Source organism: Schistocerca americana, chromosome X (genome assembly GCF_021461395.2).
Source record: "Schistocerca americana isolate TAMUIC-IGC-003095 chromosome X, iqSchAmer2.1, whole genome shotgun sequence".
In the NCBI taxonomy this organism is placed as follows: domain Eukaryota; kingdom Metazoa; phylum Arthropoda; class Insecta; order Orthoptera; family Acrididae; genus Schistocerca; species Schistocerca americana.
This window is the reverse complement of record NC_060130.1, coordinates 676,538,882-676,558,489: the sequence shown is the minus strand read 5'-3', so window position 1 is coordinate 676,558,489 and position 19,608 is coordinate 676,538,882. Positions and strand designations below refer to the sequence as shown.

At 35.5% G+C, this 19,608-nt stretch overlaps 1 protein-coding gene across 1 annotated transcript in view; it reads right to left on the bottom strand.

The window, feature by feature from the left end:
* LOC124556243 (potassium voltage-gated channel unc-103) overlaps window positions 1–19,608 on the bottom strand; it is a 700,301-nt gene that overhangs the window by 460,839 nt on the left and 219,854 nt on the right. Inside the window, exon 4 of the mRNA XM_047130231.1 lies at window positions 4,640–4,821. Within this exon, the coding sequence (XP_046986187.1) occupies window positions 4,640–4,821 (182 nt within the window). The remainder of the gene's footprint in view (window positions 1–4,639; window positions 4,822–19,608) is intronic.

Sequence of the window (19,608 nt, the reverse complement as noted above, 5' to 3'; positions counted from 1 at the left end):
AACAATCCTGATATCACATAAAACCTATTTAATGAATGATAACATTTTGCACATATATCAAGACAGAAGTAACTGCTCTAAAATTAAGAAAAGTGCCATGCTCAAGATGAATAAAGAAAAGATAATTTAGAGAAGGTAAGCAGAAAGAAGAGACAGTGCATGATTTAGAATAAAGAACTGTATAACTGAATGTTTAAACATAAGCAGTAATTAACAGGAGAAATGGAAATTCATCAAACTGATGTCTAATCTCCCAAAACAATATATTTGCCAGTTCTATATAAAAGCAACTAACGATTCATTAAATTCTGGTGAAACTAAAACTGTAGTGCCTCACTGCATGCTTTTAAAAATATCCTCATCCATTTCCAGGTGTAATGTACTGTACATCATCATTAACAATTTAATTTGTGCAATATTTTAAAATTCTGAATGAAATACAAACTAAGATGTGAGATGAGGAAAAAATTCAACAAAATGTACACACACACACACACACACACACACACACACACACACTCTGAAGTGATATGGAAGGGTGTGCTAGAATCAGGGAGGACAGCATGGGACACAGTAGGAGGAGGTGAAAACTTCAGAGGTTAGCAATATCAGAGGAATTTTAATTCATCAACTGCCAAAGCTAGACTGAATAATTCTTATTGTACAAGGATTGATTTTGTTTAAATCAATGAAAATTAAAGACTGGTTTCATGAAAGTGTGTGTTAGGAACCATTGTATAGTTGTGATGCATGAGAATTTGTGACATTTGCCTGCAGAGTGAATCTAATCTTACATAAAACAGCTTTTTTATTGAGTTTTCCCACAGCTCACAAGTGTCTCACACATACTTTCAGCTTCTGCAGTTAATGTCCATATGTTATTTACTTTTTTAATGTTAAATCATATATAATTTGTTTCAAAATTAATTTAGATGTGCTTTTAGTATGTTGAAAATCAATTTGAACTACTTGGATGTGTCACATTAATTATGGTAGTTTCAAAAGTGTATCACATATATTAGAAATACTTTGTTTAGATATTATGCATATTATCCATTCATTGCTTAATGCTTCTAAATTAAGCAGTTTTCCCATCATACATTTGAACAACCAACTTGTCCATTTCACAACACTGTTACAACTGCCACTACTGTATGCTATATACAGTGATCTATATCAGAAGCTCAATTGAAACTAAGATTATCCTCATCAACAGAAAGTTCATTATTTGCCAGATACTTTTCAAGTATTGTCCTGAATTTTATAAAGTGATGATCATAGATATATTCTGACAGTACAGGAACTGCCAAGAAATCATATTTCAAACTCAACAAATGCTATCGTTGTACTGGAAGTGATTGTCAAGGTCTTTCTCCAAAAGGAACTGTCACAACTATTCAAACACATTAACTTTGAAGAATGCATGCTTTCTAGAAGTGTTATTAACTATTTTTGGGGAAGTATTCACAAAATGAGAAAAAAGCATAGACATGAACACTGTCAGAGGGGAAAAGCCCACAGAACTTGTTTAAAATTAATTATGGTCACACAAGTCTTTATTTCCACTTTCAAGTTTTTAGTTTGTGTCATAACTCAAATTTAAATACTTAACACAATTTTTTTGTGATACTGTCTGTTCACAATCTTTTGTTGTTCCATCTCTCTTTCCTTATAAATACATCAAGATAATAGTCATATTATCCCCTAATTTTTCTCCTGTTTTGGAATAAACATTTTTGACTGCTACTTTCAAAGCATTCTACAAATAATTTTTTGGATAATACTATCACAAATTGAAACAGTCCATCAGTTGAAGCAAGCAACCTTACAAATAAATTTAAGAGCCAATGAAATAAAGTATTCTGGAGCACTTGTGCAGAATGAGACACAATGAACATTATGTTAATATTATTCTGCAGTACAGGTATATTTTTGAGTATAGAACTAAAAAATGTGGCCAATACTGTAAGACAGAACATATGGATACCTGTACTTCATTGAATAACAACTGTAAATTTGTATCTAGAAGAAACCTATGTGGAAATATATAGATTTCTAGCATCTCCTAAGCACTTCTAAGTGAACCATCAAAAGTATGAATGAACCTTTCCAGAATGCCCCGTAAGTTTGGTTCATAATATACAAGTGATTTGAGCAGGCTAGGGATTCAAATAATTCAGAACTAACAGTTGAGTTTGAACATTTGTACTCTTATATATACATGTTTCCTCATGGAACATCCAGCCATTTTGAAAGAATGTAATCCAGTAAAGGTCAGAAATGGCAGCTAAACAACCATTCATAGTAGTCATTATAAACTGAGCTATAAAGGTAGATCAACTAGTGTCATTAACCCCCTAAGATAAAAATACAAACATGTACAAAATGGCTTGACTGCACCACTCTGCATAGTGCATTTCACAAACAGGTGTTATGGTCTCACGCAGTCTTTTACAATCAACTCAATGCAGTTATATTGTGAATCAGCTGCTGAATCTACATAGATGTTTGTGAACACCTTCATGTTCTGTTGCATTCACACATGATAGCTACTACAGTAGATAATGCCGCATTAGTTAAAGTAGCTTGCCATCTTTGTTGGTCAAATTTATAATTGATCACATTTAAAGCAATCTATCATGTAAGTAGAACAAGACTGAATATGATCATAAAATAACCATGCATGATAATTTCACAGTCCCTAACATTTGATGGAACATCTTTCTATCTGAAAGCCATTATGAAGCTCTGTTCATTTTTTGATCTAAGTTCCACAGCTGCACCTGCTTTACTATTTCTATTTTATTAATTTTGGGACTGCAGCCTCCTTCTGAAGTACTCAGTCTTGTAAGCTGTCAAGCTGGAACCTGACAAAGAATGAAATATAAATGAGTAAAATACCAACAACACAGTGTAGCTGTGGAACTGATATTTCCAGAAAAATATATTCATACATGTATCCACAAATAAAATTCTCCTTCAAAAATAATGTAGAAAATTCTTTGTGTACATTCACTAGTTAGAAACAAAAAGATGAGATTGGTGCATTTACATGTAATTGAATTGTGTAGCCTACTCACTTGATCATGCCAATTTGACATAACAGTGCTATGACTTTTGTATGTCACTGCACACTGCTTACTGCAGGATGAGAGGGTGCCCAGAGAATAACAAATTTACTTTTGAATGTAAGAGTTAAAAATATTGTTTTTGCAAGCTGAAAAAAAAAGATTAACAGAGTAGTTGTGTGCATGATGCAGTACATAGCTAACATCCCAGTTGTTCTTCGCTGAATTAAGAAACTCATATGTTTAGACATGTATATTTTAGAATTATAATCTAGTGCTATATCATCAAAATCAAAAGAAAGATGTATAGCACATATGAAAAGTCTGCCAGAACTACATACCTTTCAGGTATGATGGGGACCACACACACACACACACACACACACACACACACACAATGTTTTTTTTCTGCTTGTGGTGGAAGAAATAATACATTTGCTCCCATTAACATGTATTCCTGCTTGCTATTACGTCAGTCTCAACAACAGTAGCCACAGAAAGTGGAATCAATGGATTCCAGAACAAATGACACCTGTTGCAACAGGCTACACAACGTAACAACCATTGGACAGTGATAGCATAGTCATCAGTAAAAGTACCATACACTGTGACCAGAGAACCAACATTTGCTCAGGCAGCTTAATAACAGAGACGAGGAAGTAATGAGCTAACTACAGAAAAGAAAAATATATTTGCAATTTCAGTCCACTGGGCTATAATTGTGGACTCTTTGTTTACGGTAGTTATAAATACCAGTTATAGAGAACTTTCCTGATTTGAGCATCAGTCTTTAATAATAATAAATGAGGCATAAATAGCTTCTGTTATCTTTATGATGTCTGAAGATGGTTAATAAATATCAGATAATAATAGCAAATAAGTAAATCATTGCAAGATAGTGATTGTTATAAGATATTTTAATGGATGTTTATATAAATTCAGCTTCATTATGTAGTATCTCTTATTTACTCCTCTGATATTCAATTGTGCACACGTAGGAGATAATGTCCTCCAGGTCTGTGAAATGACTGAAGGGTTCATTATATATTTAAAAAAAATTGTTCTGCTTATTTCTGCTACCACAGTTCACTATCTCAAATAAGATTAATTTTTCTTAAAGGCACCGATATTCAGATTTAAGTAGCCAGTTTTCTCACATAACATTTAATTCATTAAACTGATATATGTCTGCAACAACTATAAACATAATTTCTTATGAAATTACAGTGATCGTTTTTAATAAAACAGTTCATATCACTGTAATGTAAAATACATAAGTAGTTTTGGTTACTGAACATGTACCAATATGAATTGCTAGTTACCGACTACCTGTCGTGCACAATTATGATTTAACCAAATCAGTTACAGACATTAAACTGCAATTATTTGGTTTTAATGAAATTCTTTATCAAAGTGCCCACAAAATAACAAAGAGAAGCTGTAACAAATACTTGGAAATGAAAGAATAGTTTGCAAGACTGTCTCACTCCCTCAGAGTCACTAATTCAGAAATTATTTTAATACATACATCTTACCATGCAGCAAATAAAGAGCACAGAAAAAGGGTTTACCTCATCAGTGTCTGAGTTGAAAAGAAGAAGATCAAAAGGAATAGCAGCCACCAAGTCTATTACAAACCAGCCTTTCAGGTAATGCACTGCAATCTTCCCTGGATGAGATACTACCTCTTCATTGCTGTTCACATATGTTGTGCGGAAATTTATAAGTATGTCTATGATGAATGTTACATCAACTGAAAAAGATTAAAATGTTGTTCTCTTAACATAATTGTATAAAGTAATCCACAAAAGTACAAGTAAAGAGTACAAAAGTCTAGCGGGACAAAGAATTCTTTTTCAGGAATCTGTGCAGACAATGAAATGATCATTTTTAGCATCCACAAAACTGATGAGCTACATATTTCCTCAGTTAGGTGATAAAGCTGCTACATAATTTTCCAAAACAGATGAAAAGAATAAAAATAGATCTAGCACATAAGTTACTTACAAAAACACCATCATTTTCCTTGGATCTCAATATAGGGGAGAAAATTTAGGAATATGGAAATACAAGGGGTAATCAAAAAGTTTCCATTAGAAAGCCATAGAGTCCATAATCAATATGCCAGCCAGGCAAAATTGCCATCAGCATTGAAGCAATCATCTCACCAATGCACCAGGTTGAGGATACCCATTTGGTAACTGTGTGTTGTAAAGAATAACACCATACTGGCCCTTTTTCAACACACTGGTATTAATGTTGGCTCAGTTCACATTTCTGCATTTACCATCTATGTCAGAAAGACACGAATGCCAGACTACACCCTTGCCTACTTGAAGTGCTTAAATAACCACTTCAGAGTTGTGCTACATTGCATATACGCTGCAGCAATGCCCTCAAAAGGAAACTCTTTGATCACCCCTTATAATAAAAACATTGAAAAAAAGAATGGTTAGATGATTTGCCCAAAACCAAGAAAAAATAGATTAGAGAAACATTTGCTGTGCATTCAAATGATGCTCAAAATAATCTACAGTAAGTAGATGAGATTCCCATATGTTAGTGAAGTATGAGGTCACTGAGTGACATTCCACCAGACAATTTACCTCTACTACCCTCTGAAATCCTAAGACTCTAATTTACACACTCATCTGTAAATTCTCAATCTCCCCTCATTTGCTGTACATGATTTTGAGCATAATTCAAAAGTGAATCAAATGTTTGCATGATCTAACTTATTTCTTAATTTTAGATGCGTCATTTCACAAAACATTTTTCCTTTTACCAATTTTTTTTGCAAGTTCTGTTCAGAAAGCATGAAATACAATATATTTCAATATTGATTGGTATTCTATTACTGTGAAGAGTAAATAGGTTAAGAGAAAGTAGAGACATTTCAATTTACCCAGTAATTTAATATTTTTAGACACTTCATTTACATAGCTAGCAGCAGCTGTTGTGGAAATATTTCAGTTTTCCCTCAAATCATTAATTAAATTTTTCTTAATTACCATGATTACTTTTGAGCAATTACATGTTTTTGCAGAACTAGACCTATTAGACTGGTCACTTTAATACCCCATTTGTTCATATCCTATTCTTCGCTTTGTTATGAAAATTTGGACAAAAATACATTGCTTAATTTCTAATGAGTCTTGTTTTCAATCCACTCAAATATTTGACCTCAAGGAATATATGAAAAGGGCAGAAATTATGTGTGGTACTTATTAACATCAGTGCTTAACTTACCCTAGACTTGAAATGCTTGACAAGTGTCTTATTTTCTTTTACATTTTTTAGTAAGCTGCATATACAAAACAAGGTTGCTACATTAATAAAAAGTAATTTTTCATTTGCATTGTTCTGTTAGATGACACAGTGTGTGTTCTGCATAAGTACATAAAACATGAATACAATAGTGATTTTCAGTGACAAAATAGCTACTCATGCAACTACAAATACTTACTTTACAGCAACACTACAGTAAATTAAAACAAATATATCACTGATTTGATTTAATTCACTTGTTAATTGGTCTTTTCTATAAACAGGTACAGTGAGATAGTTTACAAGTGATGAGAATAATTTAGTGTGAACATGTTTCAAATTAGATGTTGGTTAAGTGAAATATAATAATAAAATAATATTCATACGGTGGAAAGTCCAGGTTGAAATATCAACAATTATGAATGGATAGAGAGCTACTCACCATGAAGATGACACACTGAGTCAGAGAAAGGCATGACAAAAAGACTGTTACACATAAGTCTACAGCCAAAACCTCATGAAAAGAAAAACGCACACACATTCACACAACCAAGTGTGCTCATGGCGCACCCCACCCCCCCCCCCCCCCCCCCCACACACACACATGATTGCTTCAGCCAGAATGCAGCAGAAACACATTGAATGGGAGCAACAATCTGGAGTGTCCCTTCATCACACAAGACAACCCTGGACTGCTGGAACAACTGAACCACAACCTTCGTCACTGCTTTGATTATATATTGTCATGGTCTGAAATTAGGGACTCCTATCCCAGACCTTCCCCCCGCTCCTAAAGTAGTGTTCCATTGTCCACACAACCTCCACAACATCTTAGTCCACCCTTGCACCACTCCCATCCCAACTCCTTGCCACAGGGATCATATCTCTGAGGAACACCCAGGTGCAAGATCTGCCAAATCCACCCACCCAGTGTTTCCTATTCCAGTCCTGTCATAGGCATATCCTACCTCATCAGAGGCTGGGCCACCTGTGAAAGCAAGCAAGTCATAGACTAGCTCTGCTGCAACCATTGCTCAGCTTTTTACATTGGTATGACTATCAACCAGCTGTCCATCAGAATGAATGTTCATGTCAAATTGTGACAAAGAGCAAAGTGGACCACCCTGTGGTACAATATGCAGCTATTCATAACATGCTTGATTTCAATGGCTGCTTCACAGCCCAGGCAACAGGGATTCTCCCCTCCACCACCAGCTCTTCTGAGTTGCATAAATGGGAGTAATTTTCACAACACACTCTTTGCTCTAAAATCCTCCCATCCTCAACCTGTGGTACCCTACTGTCCTCACAACTGCCAACTGCCACTCAGTTGTTTTTGCCCCCTCTGTACTGCCAGCCCCTCACATTTCACACTGCCTCCACTCACCCTCACTGTGTGCTGCTGTTTGCTGGCACACCCATTGATCTTTTCCCTGCCTCTGACCCTCTCCTTTCTGCTTGCCATTTTACCACCTCTCTCCCTTCTCCACAATGTCATGATATTGTTCCTGGCAGCCATGTCCTGCCACCTCTAGTCCCTCAACGTGCCACCAGGCAATGTTGTTTCCTGTTTCCCCATCCATACCCTGCCATCACTCTCCCTTCCCTGCTCCACTCTGGATTGCTGCTCCTGTCTGACATATTTCTGTTGCATTCTATCTCGAGCAGCCATAGAGAGCAGTCATGTGTATGTGAGGTGTGCCAGTTTGTGTGAATGTGTGTTTTACTTTCCAAGGAATACTATGGATGAAAGCTTATATGTAACAAGCCTTTTTGTCATGCCTGTCTGCAACTCAACATGTCATGTTTTGGTGAGTAGCCATCTATCCTTTCACAGTGTTAAAACAATATTCAGTTTTTTCCAGTAAATAGCCACATACAATTCACACTTATTGCAAGTTTTAAGAGTTTCTGTGAAATTCGTAAATAATATTGCTCTCTTGTAGAGCAGAGGTTCATTTTGCTTCAGTTTGGTTTGTGCAAAGTAAGTACACTGTTTTCATTTTCACCTTATATTAATTTACAAATAGCTTTATTTTTACATATTGCATATCTGCAGTTACCTGTATAAAATACTGACTTTGACGATTCCCTAAATGCTTAAATCTGATGTCTTTTACATACGTGGCAGTCAAAAAAATATTTTAGCATTTGCAGGAGGAAGTTGGTGACTGAAATTTGGTGAAAATGATTCCACTGCAATGAAAACTGTCTTTGTTTTAAGGATTGTCATCACAATTCACTTGGCAAATTTGTGAAACTCTCTCCCCCATTTCATGATAATCCAAAACTGGCTGCTCTTCTTTGAACTTTTTCAGTGCTACCCACCAATTCTATTTATTAAGGATTTCATACAGAGGAGCAACACTCCAGAAGATGGGCAAGCACAGTTGGGCAGTCTCTTTGATAGATCTGTTGCATCTCCAAGTTGCAATGCACACAGAAGTGTTGTGGTGTTGTTTCAAGCCACCTCCATTCCAGCAAATGAAACAGAGCACAGGGAATGTGCAACTTTGTGGTCTGCACTATGTCAATTTGTAGCCACAAGCAGCACATTGAAGTGAGACATGATGGAGATTTTCAAGTGTGATGCTGCTGTCTTCATAAATTTGAAGTGTCAAAATGTGAGACGATTTTGAGTTAAAATAAAATGAAATATATAGAAAAGTATTCTCAGTTGTATGATCATAATCATGCAAACTATTGCAATTGTAGTATGCAAGGCAGAGCATGGGAGAACATTGCTGGAGAACTAAATGAAATGAAGCATCATACTCTGATTGCAACATCTATCCTGAAATTGAATGGGAGGGCATTCTACGAAGTATGTGTGGAGATACTCTCATATACTGTGGAGTTGTCTCATGTGGTTGTATTTAAGTGGTTATTTGGTTTCCTATTGTGGTGGTAGTAGTAGTAGTAGTAGTAGTAGTAGTAGTACTTTTATTCATCCATGGAGTTTTTTACAAGGATATGGGGCATATCTTGGTATTAGAGATTAAGAACAACAAAATTAAAGTAATTCACATATATGGACATTTATATACTTAAAGGTCTAGTATGACAAGAATGTGAAAGGTAGCTGACCATGGCCTTATAGCAGGAACCATCCTGACATTTACCTGAAGCAATTTAGCAAAACTATAGAAAACATAAATCAGAATGGCTGAATGAAGATCAGAGCTTCCACCCCCCTCAATGCTATTTAAAATAGTGTTGGTTCATTTGGTTTATCCCTAAACTAAATACTGTTTTACAAAGAAGTTATTTAATAATGCAGAAGGTCAATGCTATAATTTTCGTCCATTTCTCACTCCTAATCACTGCACACATTACATACACTATACATACAGTGCTTCATAACATTACACACAGTATTTGCTGACCATTTTGTGTATCGTACCGCAACTTCCCAATCACTATCCTGAAAAGCTGAGTTAGTGTCCCTCTATAACGAGTGAGATGTCACATTCATAAAGAGGATAAGGTATTAGAATTTATTATATATTGCATAGCTTTGGTAGGAGTTTTCTCCTGAAGAGAAAAAAGGGAAAATTATAGTGTGAAAGTGTTATGCAGAATGACAAATGTTTTACCATTATTATTATTATTATTATTTGTTTGTGCTACATTTTTCACGAATCCCGTGGTTTGTGTTGTCTAAGTAATCCTTCAGTGTATAGAATGTGTTGTTTAACACAGACTGCATTTTAAATAAGTTTATTTCAGCGCTTTTTTTAAATTTCATTTTGAAATTCATTGTACAGTTTTATTCCTAGGCAGAAAATGGTGTTTTCAGTTTTATGTTTATTCTTTTTCAGTGAATGTAAGTGCAGACTGGATCTTGTTCCATGGTCATGGACAGAGCTGTTTGTGCACTAATTATCAATGTTATTTTTAATGTGTATAATTGATCAGTAAATATACTCACACTGTGCTGTTAAAATCCTTAGTTTGTTGAACAGATCTTTACAATGAGGTCAACTAATATTTTCAGTTATTATTCTTATCACTCTTTTCTGCATTTTGAAAACTGTGTTCATATTTTGTGCATTTGTTCCACAGAAAAGAATACCATAGCTAAGAACTGAGTGTAAACATGAATAGTATGTAACTGAAAGACACTGGCTATTATGTACTGATGACAGGACTGAGGGCATAACATGTTGCTGCCATTATGTTTACAAGTATCTTTGTGTGTACACACCACTTTGACTGTGAGTCAATGTTCATTCCTAGGAATTTTCCATTTGTTAGAAGTCTGCAGAGATGTCATCTACATTTAAGTGGCATTTTTCCAGTTCAGTCTGAAATTTATGGCATCAGTTGTCTTTTTATTCAATGTCATTTTATTGCTTATTGACCAATTGTAAACTACTTGGAGCATTCCATTTGCTTTGTCTACAAAGAGTTATCTTGTTTTCTCCACGACTATAATAATGCTGTCATCAGCAAAGAGTAACACTACTGGTAAAGTCATTGATGTACATCGGCATCAGCATTGGACATAATACGATACCCCGATGAAATCTTATACTAATGTGTTTTGGTTCTGATATGTGTTTTACTAAAAGTTTAGACTTATTGAAGGTATATGTAACCCCTACACTTTGTATCATATTTGCTAGGTATGATCGGAACCAGTCCTTAGCTACACCTTTTATTCCTAATGCTTCCAGCTTACTTAGTAGAATCTTATGGTCAACAGTATTAAAGGCCTTATAAAGATCTAAAAATATGCCTGTGACACATTCATCTTTATCAAGGACATCAAATACCACTTTTGTGAATTCTATTCTGGCACTTTCCACACTTCTAATCACTTCGGAACTCAAACTGTGCTTCACGTAAAATATTTTATTTATAAAAGTAATTCATGAATCTGTATTTCATAATTGATTCTATTATTGAGAATGGTGACAGCAGGGAAATTGGCTGGTAATTTTCTACATGTCTTCTGCATTACCTTTCTTTAGTAAAGGTACAACTCTTCCCTGTTTTAAATACCCTGGAAATTGTACTGGTGCAAAAGATTAATTAATTATGTTTGTTAAGGGAGCTTGTACACACTTTATACGTTGTTTCAGTATACATACTGTGGTTGCTCGTGACATCATTGTACTTCGTGTGTTATATTTGTTTTTGTGCATTTTTATTGTACCTTCTCTGCAATAATTGAAAAAACTCATTTTCATAGTTTTCTAGGTGGTGCGGATTATTTATTGCTTTATCTCCCCTCCATTATCAGTATGTTAATATGCTTTTGTTTGTTTCTCCCTGTTTCTTTTGTTATGGCATCCCAGACTGTTTTGCTTTTATTTTCTGTATTTTTTAATTACTTTGTCAGTAAATATTTTTTTTGCAGCAATCAGTAACTTCCTATCAATCCTTTCATAACTATGATAGTAATTTAAGAATTCTGCCTCATTACAATTCTTTTTTATGGAGTTAAAGTACTTAAGGGTTGGGGAGGACTTCTTTATACCTACTGTTAACCATTTGCTTTTGTGATACATTGATACTAAATGGGGAATTTTTGAAAATGTCTTTTCAAAGTTCAGTTTAAATAACATTGATAATTTGGAGTTCACATTTATACTGGCTTCTCTATACACTTCCTACCAGCTTTGGTTAGCTAGTTCTTTTGAAAAATCTTGTATTTTGATTTCTGATAAATGTCTTGTGTAAGCTTGCAGTTTATGGAATTTTTCTATGCCCAATTTTTCTGTAATTATTTGACAAATAGTCTAATAGTCTAAGATATTTTACAGCTACATCTCACTTTTTCCTGTCCACATTTGTGACCACATGGTCAATTACTGATGAGGTCACTGTTGTAACCTTCACTGCACTGGTAACCAACAGTGACTTGCCAAAACTGTGAAAGATATATGCTACTAGTTTCATTTATGACATTTGTGTTTATGTTAATGTCACCACACAAAATTATGTTGAATTTTGTACTTGAGATTTTATCCAGAACTTCTGTTAATTTACTGGAAAAAGGTGTCCACACTATGGCTGGGAGATGGATACACACAGAAAATGATGAATTTCTTGGTCATATCAAGCCCTGTTAATTCAACAGCTGATATATTTTTTTAAATGTTTGTCTTCACTCACTATACTAGGGTCATTTATTGCTTTGAATTGTGTTGCTTTTCTGAAACAAATGCATGAAGTAGACTTACAGTAAGAGTCTGTCCTTTCATACAATGGTGATACTATATATTGGATTTATGTGTGTCTGTACCAGAGCTCAATAAGACAAACTACTGCAGAGTGCAAAGAATGGAGCTCATTTCAAACTGTTGTATTTTATTTTTTATTGATTTCAATTCTTATGTCTATGTAACATTCCATGTTACTCTTTCAAATTGTTTCTTTTTTCTTTACAGCATGCAGTGTTTGTATTATTTGATGTGGTAGGACCTACTTTGTGACTGATTGTTCCAGAGTTTTTTAAACTGCTGGAGATACTCTTCAGGCAGGGGAACCTGTTGTCTGGATTTATTATAAAGAAAAAGACTTACTTTTCCTACCCTTGACAAGTATTTGACCATGTGTGGCCCAGATCCACCCCTTACACTTTCATGAATTAACTGTACTAATCTCCCCTTTCCAGTCCTGTTTAGGTGTAGGCCAGACCTAGTGAAACCCCAACTATTCATACTCCTGACATACACCAGGGAAACGTGCAATGTTGTCTGCCATCAGTGCCGAACCCGCCCACTATCACTACATGGTCTTCTTTTGAAAAAATGCTTACATAATGACCCAGACCGCTCTATCACTTGATGTATCCCTGCATTTCATTTAAAAATCGTAGTGGCCTGGTACACTTTAAAAATCCTAGTGGTGAGAAATGCATAGGGCTTCAGAACATCTAAAAATTAGACAAAAATTATCAGTGTCAAAAACAGAAAAACATGAATGTGCTAGCAGTCCGCATTTCCCTATGTAAGCAAGAAATCAGCTGAAAAATCACTGTAAGTACAAATCAACCTATTCTTAACGAACTGTTTTTTGATATAAAAAGCAAATCAAAATGTAAAAAACTTAATTACAGACCACTGACGATGCTTTACCTCAATAAAGTGAAATACTTCTGGTGAAAGCATTACATGTTTTTGTAGTTGCAATGACAGACCAAAAACACCCTCAAGTATTATAAAGCTACTATGGACACTATGGCCACACAAATGAAGAATTTGCTGTTAAATATTCTTTGCTTGTTCGTCAACTGATTCCATGACGAATGTTTCATTACATTTGCATGTAGGGGAATGCCTCATTTATCACAAAACAAAAAGAAACTTTTTACATTTTACTTGGTAATGGAGTTGGGCCTGGTAAACATAGGTGTCCTTGTTGCAAAGCTCCACTAAAATTACGGTTCCAAAAAGCTTGTCCTTTGCCATTCCGTCCATATTCACATATATCCACTGTTACAAATATGCCATCTGCATCTACGACACCTAACAACACAACTAAAAAACAATTCACTATAGTTCACAAAAAGCAGAGCCCAAGCTTGGTGGTACCTTCATTCTTAAGCATTTGCCATCAGCACATCAGAGACTGTTGGACATGTTCAACAGTGCATAGGCACAATGTGTTATTCCTTCCAATTTTGCTACAGAAGGTGTAGGCATATTTCCAGGCTGTATGTTTTGCATAAAACCTGTAATATTCCATATAAAATTGATTGAACTGTGGAATGGCCTTTCACAATATGGAATGAATAGAATCTGAATTACCGTCCAGTAACATAGTACCTGCAAAGCAATGAAATTGCATTTCTTCTATTTTTTATTTCAATTGTATACTGATGAATAATGATTACTCATTCTTTCTGTTAGAAAATATTTTAACAAATGTTTCCTTGACAAACATAGATTTTTTTCTAGTCAACATACCTCAGGGTTATTAATACTGTAACCTCTCTTCAGGACAAATATGCTGCCTCCATTTTGTTGCTTTTCTTTTACTACTGTCCTTCACTTTGTCTAACAAAATGTAGAAACACTTTTGAGACATTCTTTAAAAATTCTGGAAATGCTCAGGATGCATAGTTCTTTCATTATGTCAACTATACCTATTCCATATTTCCTCCCTTTTTCAACCATAATAGATGCACCCAATATCTTACATGCTGCGGAACATTTACAATTGCAAAAGATCCACTGCATCACTTATCTCTGACTGATGAAGATGCCATACTCTGATACTATTTACAGCACAAATGTCCTCAATCTCCTTGACAGCAGCACTTCAGCGTGCAATGCTTAAGATCAATTGACACAGAAATGGTGTGGTAGGAATGTGGTATGGGTGGGACATGAGCAATGCACACTGAAGAGGTGCTGTCAGAGAGATGCAGGATGACCATGCTACAAACGGATTGGAATATGTCATCTTCATCTGATGAAGATAGTGATTCACTGGACCTTTTGCAACTTATAAATGTTCAGCAGCAAAGATATTGGGTACATCCATTATGGCTGAAAAAAGGGAAGAAACATGGGAACATTCAACATAATGAAAGAAGTCATGTGTAGGCTGTCTAGCCATTTCCAGAATTTTTACAGAATGTCTCAAAAGTGTCTCTGTGTTGTGTCAGACAAAGTAGATTACATCATCCACAGAAAAGCAATGAAACAGGAATGTTGTGATCATAATTCCTATTTTTCATATGATTTTTGTTGGAACGTATGCCTAAATATTGCAGATTTTGTGAGGGATGTTCAAAATATTAGGGCACTTTTCCAAAATCTGATCATTCATACATACATATTTCACTGCTCTATACTGGAAAGTCCTCATTAAGGGCATAGTTTCCCACCATGTGACAGAGCTATTGCCCTTATGGAGAGGAACAAAAGTTCCTTCCACCCAGATAAGTGGACTCAAGTCACTGGCAAAGCTAATATTCCTTGTCTGCAACATGCAACCAAGAGGATTTCAGGGACCTTAGTGCAGTAGACAAAGGGTTACACAGAGGCTCCTTCAAAATAATTGAGTATGGCTACACATTTCATGTGATATCAATACTGGACTAAGGAATATATGTACTGGGATACAGTGGGCATTATTTGCAAGTTTTTGAAAAGGTTACGGCATGATGTCCTAGGGGGTACTCTGCACATAATTCTAATAGCCCTTTTCTGGGTCACAAAAATTTTCTTCGCCAAAGCTAAATTTCCCCAGAAGATAATTCCGTAACACATAATGGAGTGAAAATACCCATAGTATGCGGACTTCATAGTGGTTAAATCTCCTTGGAAGACATCATTCTGATAGCATACATAGCCGAGCTCAATTTTTTTAGGGTCTGTTGTATGGAATGACCAGTTCATTTTGCTATCAACATGTACTCCAAGAAATTTAGACACATCCATTCTTTCTATTGGTTGATTTCCACATGTTACATTTATTTCTCTCACTTTTTTTGTTTTTGTATGGAATTGGATAAAATTTGACTTACTTGAGTTTAGAGAGAGACCATTAACACTGAACCAGTTAATCACTTCAGAGGGTATGTTGTTAACTGACTCCTCAAAATTAACATATGATTTTCCACTCATGAAGATGGTGGTATCGTCAGCAAAAAGAGTAAATTTGCAAGGCAGGCTTGCACACAATGGTAAATCATTTATAAACATCAAAAACAACAGTGGCCCCAGAATTGAGCCTTTAGGCACACCACAACTAATAGAAGGCCATTCAGACTGAGCAGAGGTATCCCTTGACTCATCAGAGCTGTTTAAAATTACTTTCTGTTTTCTTTCCTGAAGATAAGATTGCAACCAGTCTGCAATAAGTAACACAGAAAAATGAGAGTTTTTTGACTGATTTATTGATCCATCTTTAAGCATTTTCCATGTAACTCATGTTGTCCTTTAACATACAATGTATAGCTGCATAATAAATCATACATTTTGAACATGTTATAGGAATATACATGGATTATACTAGATACATGTAATAATCATTAAATATAAATGTACCATGCAGAATGATGAAAGGAGGAAGGAGAAACAGTATTAGGGTTATCAAGGTTTCTTTCCACTCCATTTATGTATCGAGAAAAACGTTTTAACATATATTTAGGTATGCTTGATACAGGTTAATAAATAAGTATAAATGTTTTATGAGAAGAAAGCATAACAGTATAAAGACAATAAACACTTCAAGATAAGCTCAAATAATAGGATATAGTGGTCAGATCATACAACAATTTTACGAGATTTGATCATTTTCATTAAATATTTTAAATTCCTCTCATTTTTATTAAATATTTTAAATTCCTCTATTATATAGGCTAGAAGGCTTTTTGATCAGGTCAACTTTTCATAATGTTCGAGAAGACATTCATGTAGGTAACATGTCAAATAACTGTATTCTTATGTAAAACTATTTTGGGTTTGTAACCCTAATAACTGGGATGTCAGTAAACTGCTTTTGATGATGATGATGATGATGATGATGATGATGATTGGTTTGTGGGGTGCTCAACTGCACAGTCATCAGCACCTGCACAAAGTCCCAATTTTTTCACAGTCCAATTTGTTTCACAGTCCAATGTAGTCACTGTCACAAATGATGATGACAATGATGATGACAAAGAAATGATGAGGACAACACAAACATCCAGTACTGGAGCAGAGAAAATCCCCAACCTGGCTGGGAATCGAACCCGTGACCCGTGACCCTGTGGTCCAGAGGTAACAACACTAGCCACTAGACCATGAGCAGCAGACATCTGCTTTTGACATGTGTCATACTAATGTATAGACTTCTGCAGTACATGGCTGTCCTGTTTCTTCTTGATAGGCACCAGCAACTGAGAATAAACAGGGACGCAATTTCCAGTATTTTCACCTCTTTATAAAGTATTCCCTATGTGATACATGGTTTCTTACTCTAGCAATGTGCATAATGGCCTTTTTTGGCAGATAAAAATTCTTTTCACTCCTGAGATACTGACCCATTTCAGCACTGCATACATGAGGTGACTGTGGAAAAAAAAGCACAATAAGAGTTTCAGCAGCACAATGTTGCAACTGTACAGATTCAACATTGTCCAACCAGGAAAATAATACTATTAAAAAAAAGTATGTAATTGTGTAACAACTGTCAAAAAAATTATGGAAAATGGTGTTTTACCTTATATATACTGACTGCATCAAGAACGGCAAAATAGGACATAAAACAGGCACTGCTAAGCTAATAGGTAAGCATAAAACATCCACAACACAGTATTCTTTCATTATATCAATAAAAAATCCTGTTTCACATTCATTGCTTGCTGGAATGCATGTCATTTGTTCAACAATATGTGAACAAGCATAGTTATTGAATGTTTTGTGAATGAAACTGTTAGAGCAGAAAATAAAAGTTGATATATATAGCATATACCTAACTATGTCACTGAGTCTGCAATCATCTATCTCTTTTTTTTAAAACCAAACTAACTCTTCTATGTCAATACACTACAAACCACTGTGAAGTGCGTGGCAGGTGGTACGTCCCAATGTACCAGTTGTTAGGGTTTCTTCCCATCCCATTCACGTATGGAACATGGGAAGAACGATTGTATAAATGCCTCTGTGTGTTCTGTAATTAATATAACCTTGTCTTCACAAGCCCCATGTGAGTGATAAGTGGGTGTTGTAGTACATTCCTAGAGTCATCACTTAAAGCAGGTTCTTGGAACTTTGTAAGTAGACTTTCTTGGGATAGTTTATTTTCAGGAGTCTCTCAGTTCAGTTTCTTCAGCATCACTGTGACACTCACCCATGGTTCAAACAAACGTATGATCATTTGTGCTGCCCTTCTCTGTACACATTCAAAATCCCCTATTAGTTCTGTCTGATACAGGTCCCACATACTTGAGCAATATTCCAGAATGACTCGCACAAGTGGTTTATATGCAATCTCCTTCATAAACTGATTGCATTCTCTGTATTCTACTCTTAATGCAATGTTAACTTAAAATGTGACTGTAAATGACTTCATAAACCCATATACAAGGGTAGTTTGAAAAGTTCTCGGAATCACCATGAGAAGTCAGCACTAGCACTATGAGTTGTTCACGTGACATTCATTGGACTGTTGCCTGTAAACATGTGCCATATCAGTGCTCTTGGAAGATAGCTGTGATGGTGACATGGCTCTGTTGTTGTTCCCACATAGTGATTTGCAAAGACAGAAAAAAATTGAGATTCGAGCAGTGATTAACTAGTTTGTAAAGAAAGGTATGAAATCAAAGGACATTCATGCCGATTTCCAGAATACACTGGGGGATTCTGCTCTGCTTCTGCTGTTGCCAAGTGAACACATGAATTTAAATTTGGTCGAGAGAGCTTAGATGATGCTCCGCACAGTGGTTGGCCAAGGCATGTCACTACTCCAGAAATCATTGCAAAAGTGCACAAAATGGTCATGGAGGATCACCAATTGAAAGTGCATGAAATTACTCAAACTTGCCAAATGCCATCTGAAAGGGTATATCACGTTTTAACTGATGAATTGGAAATGAAAAAATTATCTCCAAGATGGATGCCATAACTCTTGATGCTGGATCAAAACCGCATGAGAATCAACATATCAGAACAATGTTTGTCTCATTTTAGGAGAAACGAATAAGATTTTTTTGTGCCAGGTTGTGACCACAGATGAAACTTGGGTGTTTCTACTATACTCCAGAGACAAAACAACAGCCAAAGCAGTGGGAACATGCTGATTCTTCACCACCAAAGAAAGCAAAGACAATTCCTTTGGTGGGCAAGGTCATGGCATCAGTGTTCTGGGATGCAAAGGGTATTCTGTTTGTAGACTATCTCGCCACTGGGCAAACAATTACTGGAGAATGTTGTGCTAACCTCCTGAATAAATTGCAACAAAATACACGCGAAAAATTGCCAGGTTTAACAAGGAAGAAAGTCATCTTCCATCAAGACAATGCGAGATGGGATCAAGGCACTGGAACATCAGTGGACCAAGTGCATTAATCTACAAGGAGACTACATTGAAAAATAAAAAAGTTTCAGTGATGTAAGTACTTTTTTTCTATTCCATTCCGAGAACTTTTCAAATCGCCTTTGTACATCACAGCAAAATATGTCACTTATTTACTCAGGACTGGAAAAAGATATGACTCTACTTCCAATGCAAGAAACAATTTCAATATGTTAGCTCCTTTTGTTCTCAGCAATGAGGGACCTGAAATGTACTAAATGTTAACTGTCCAATGACTACACTTTGCACT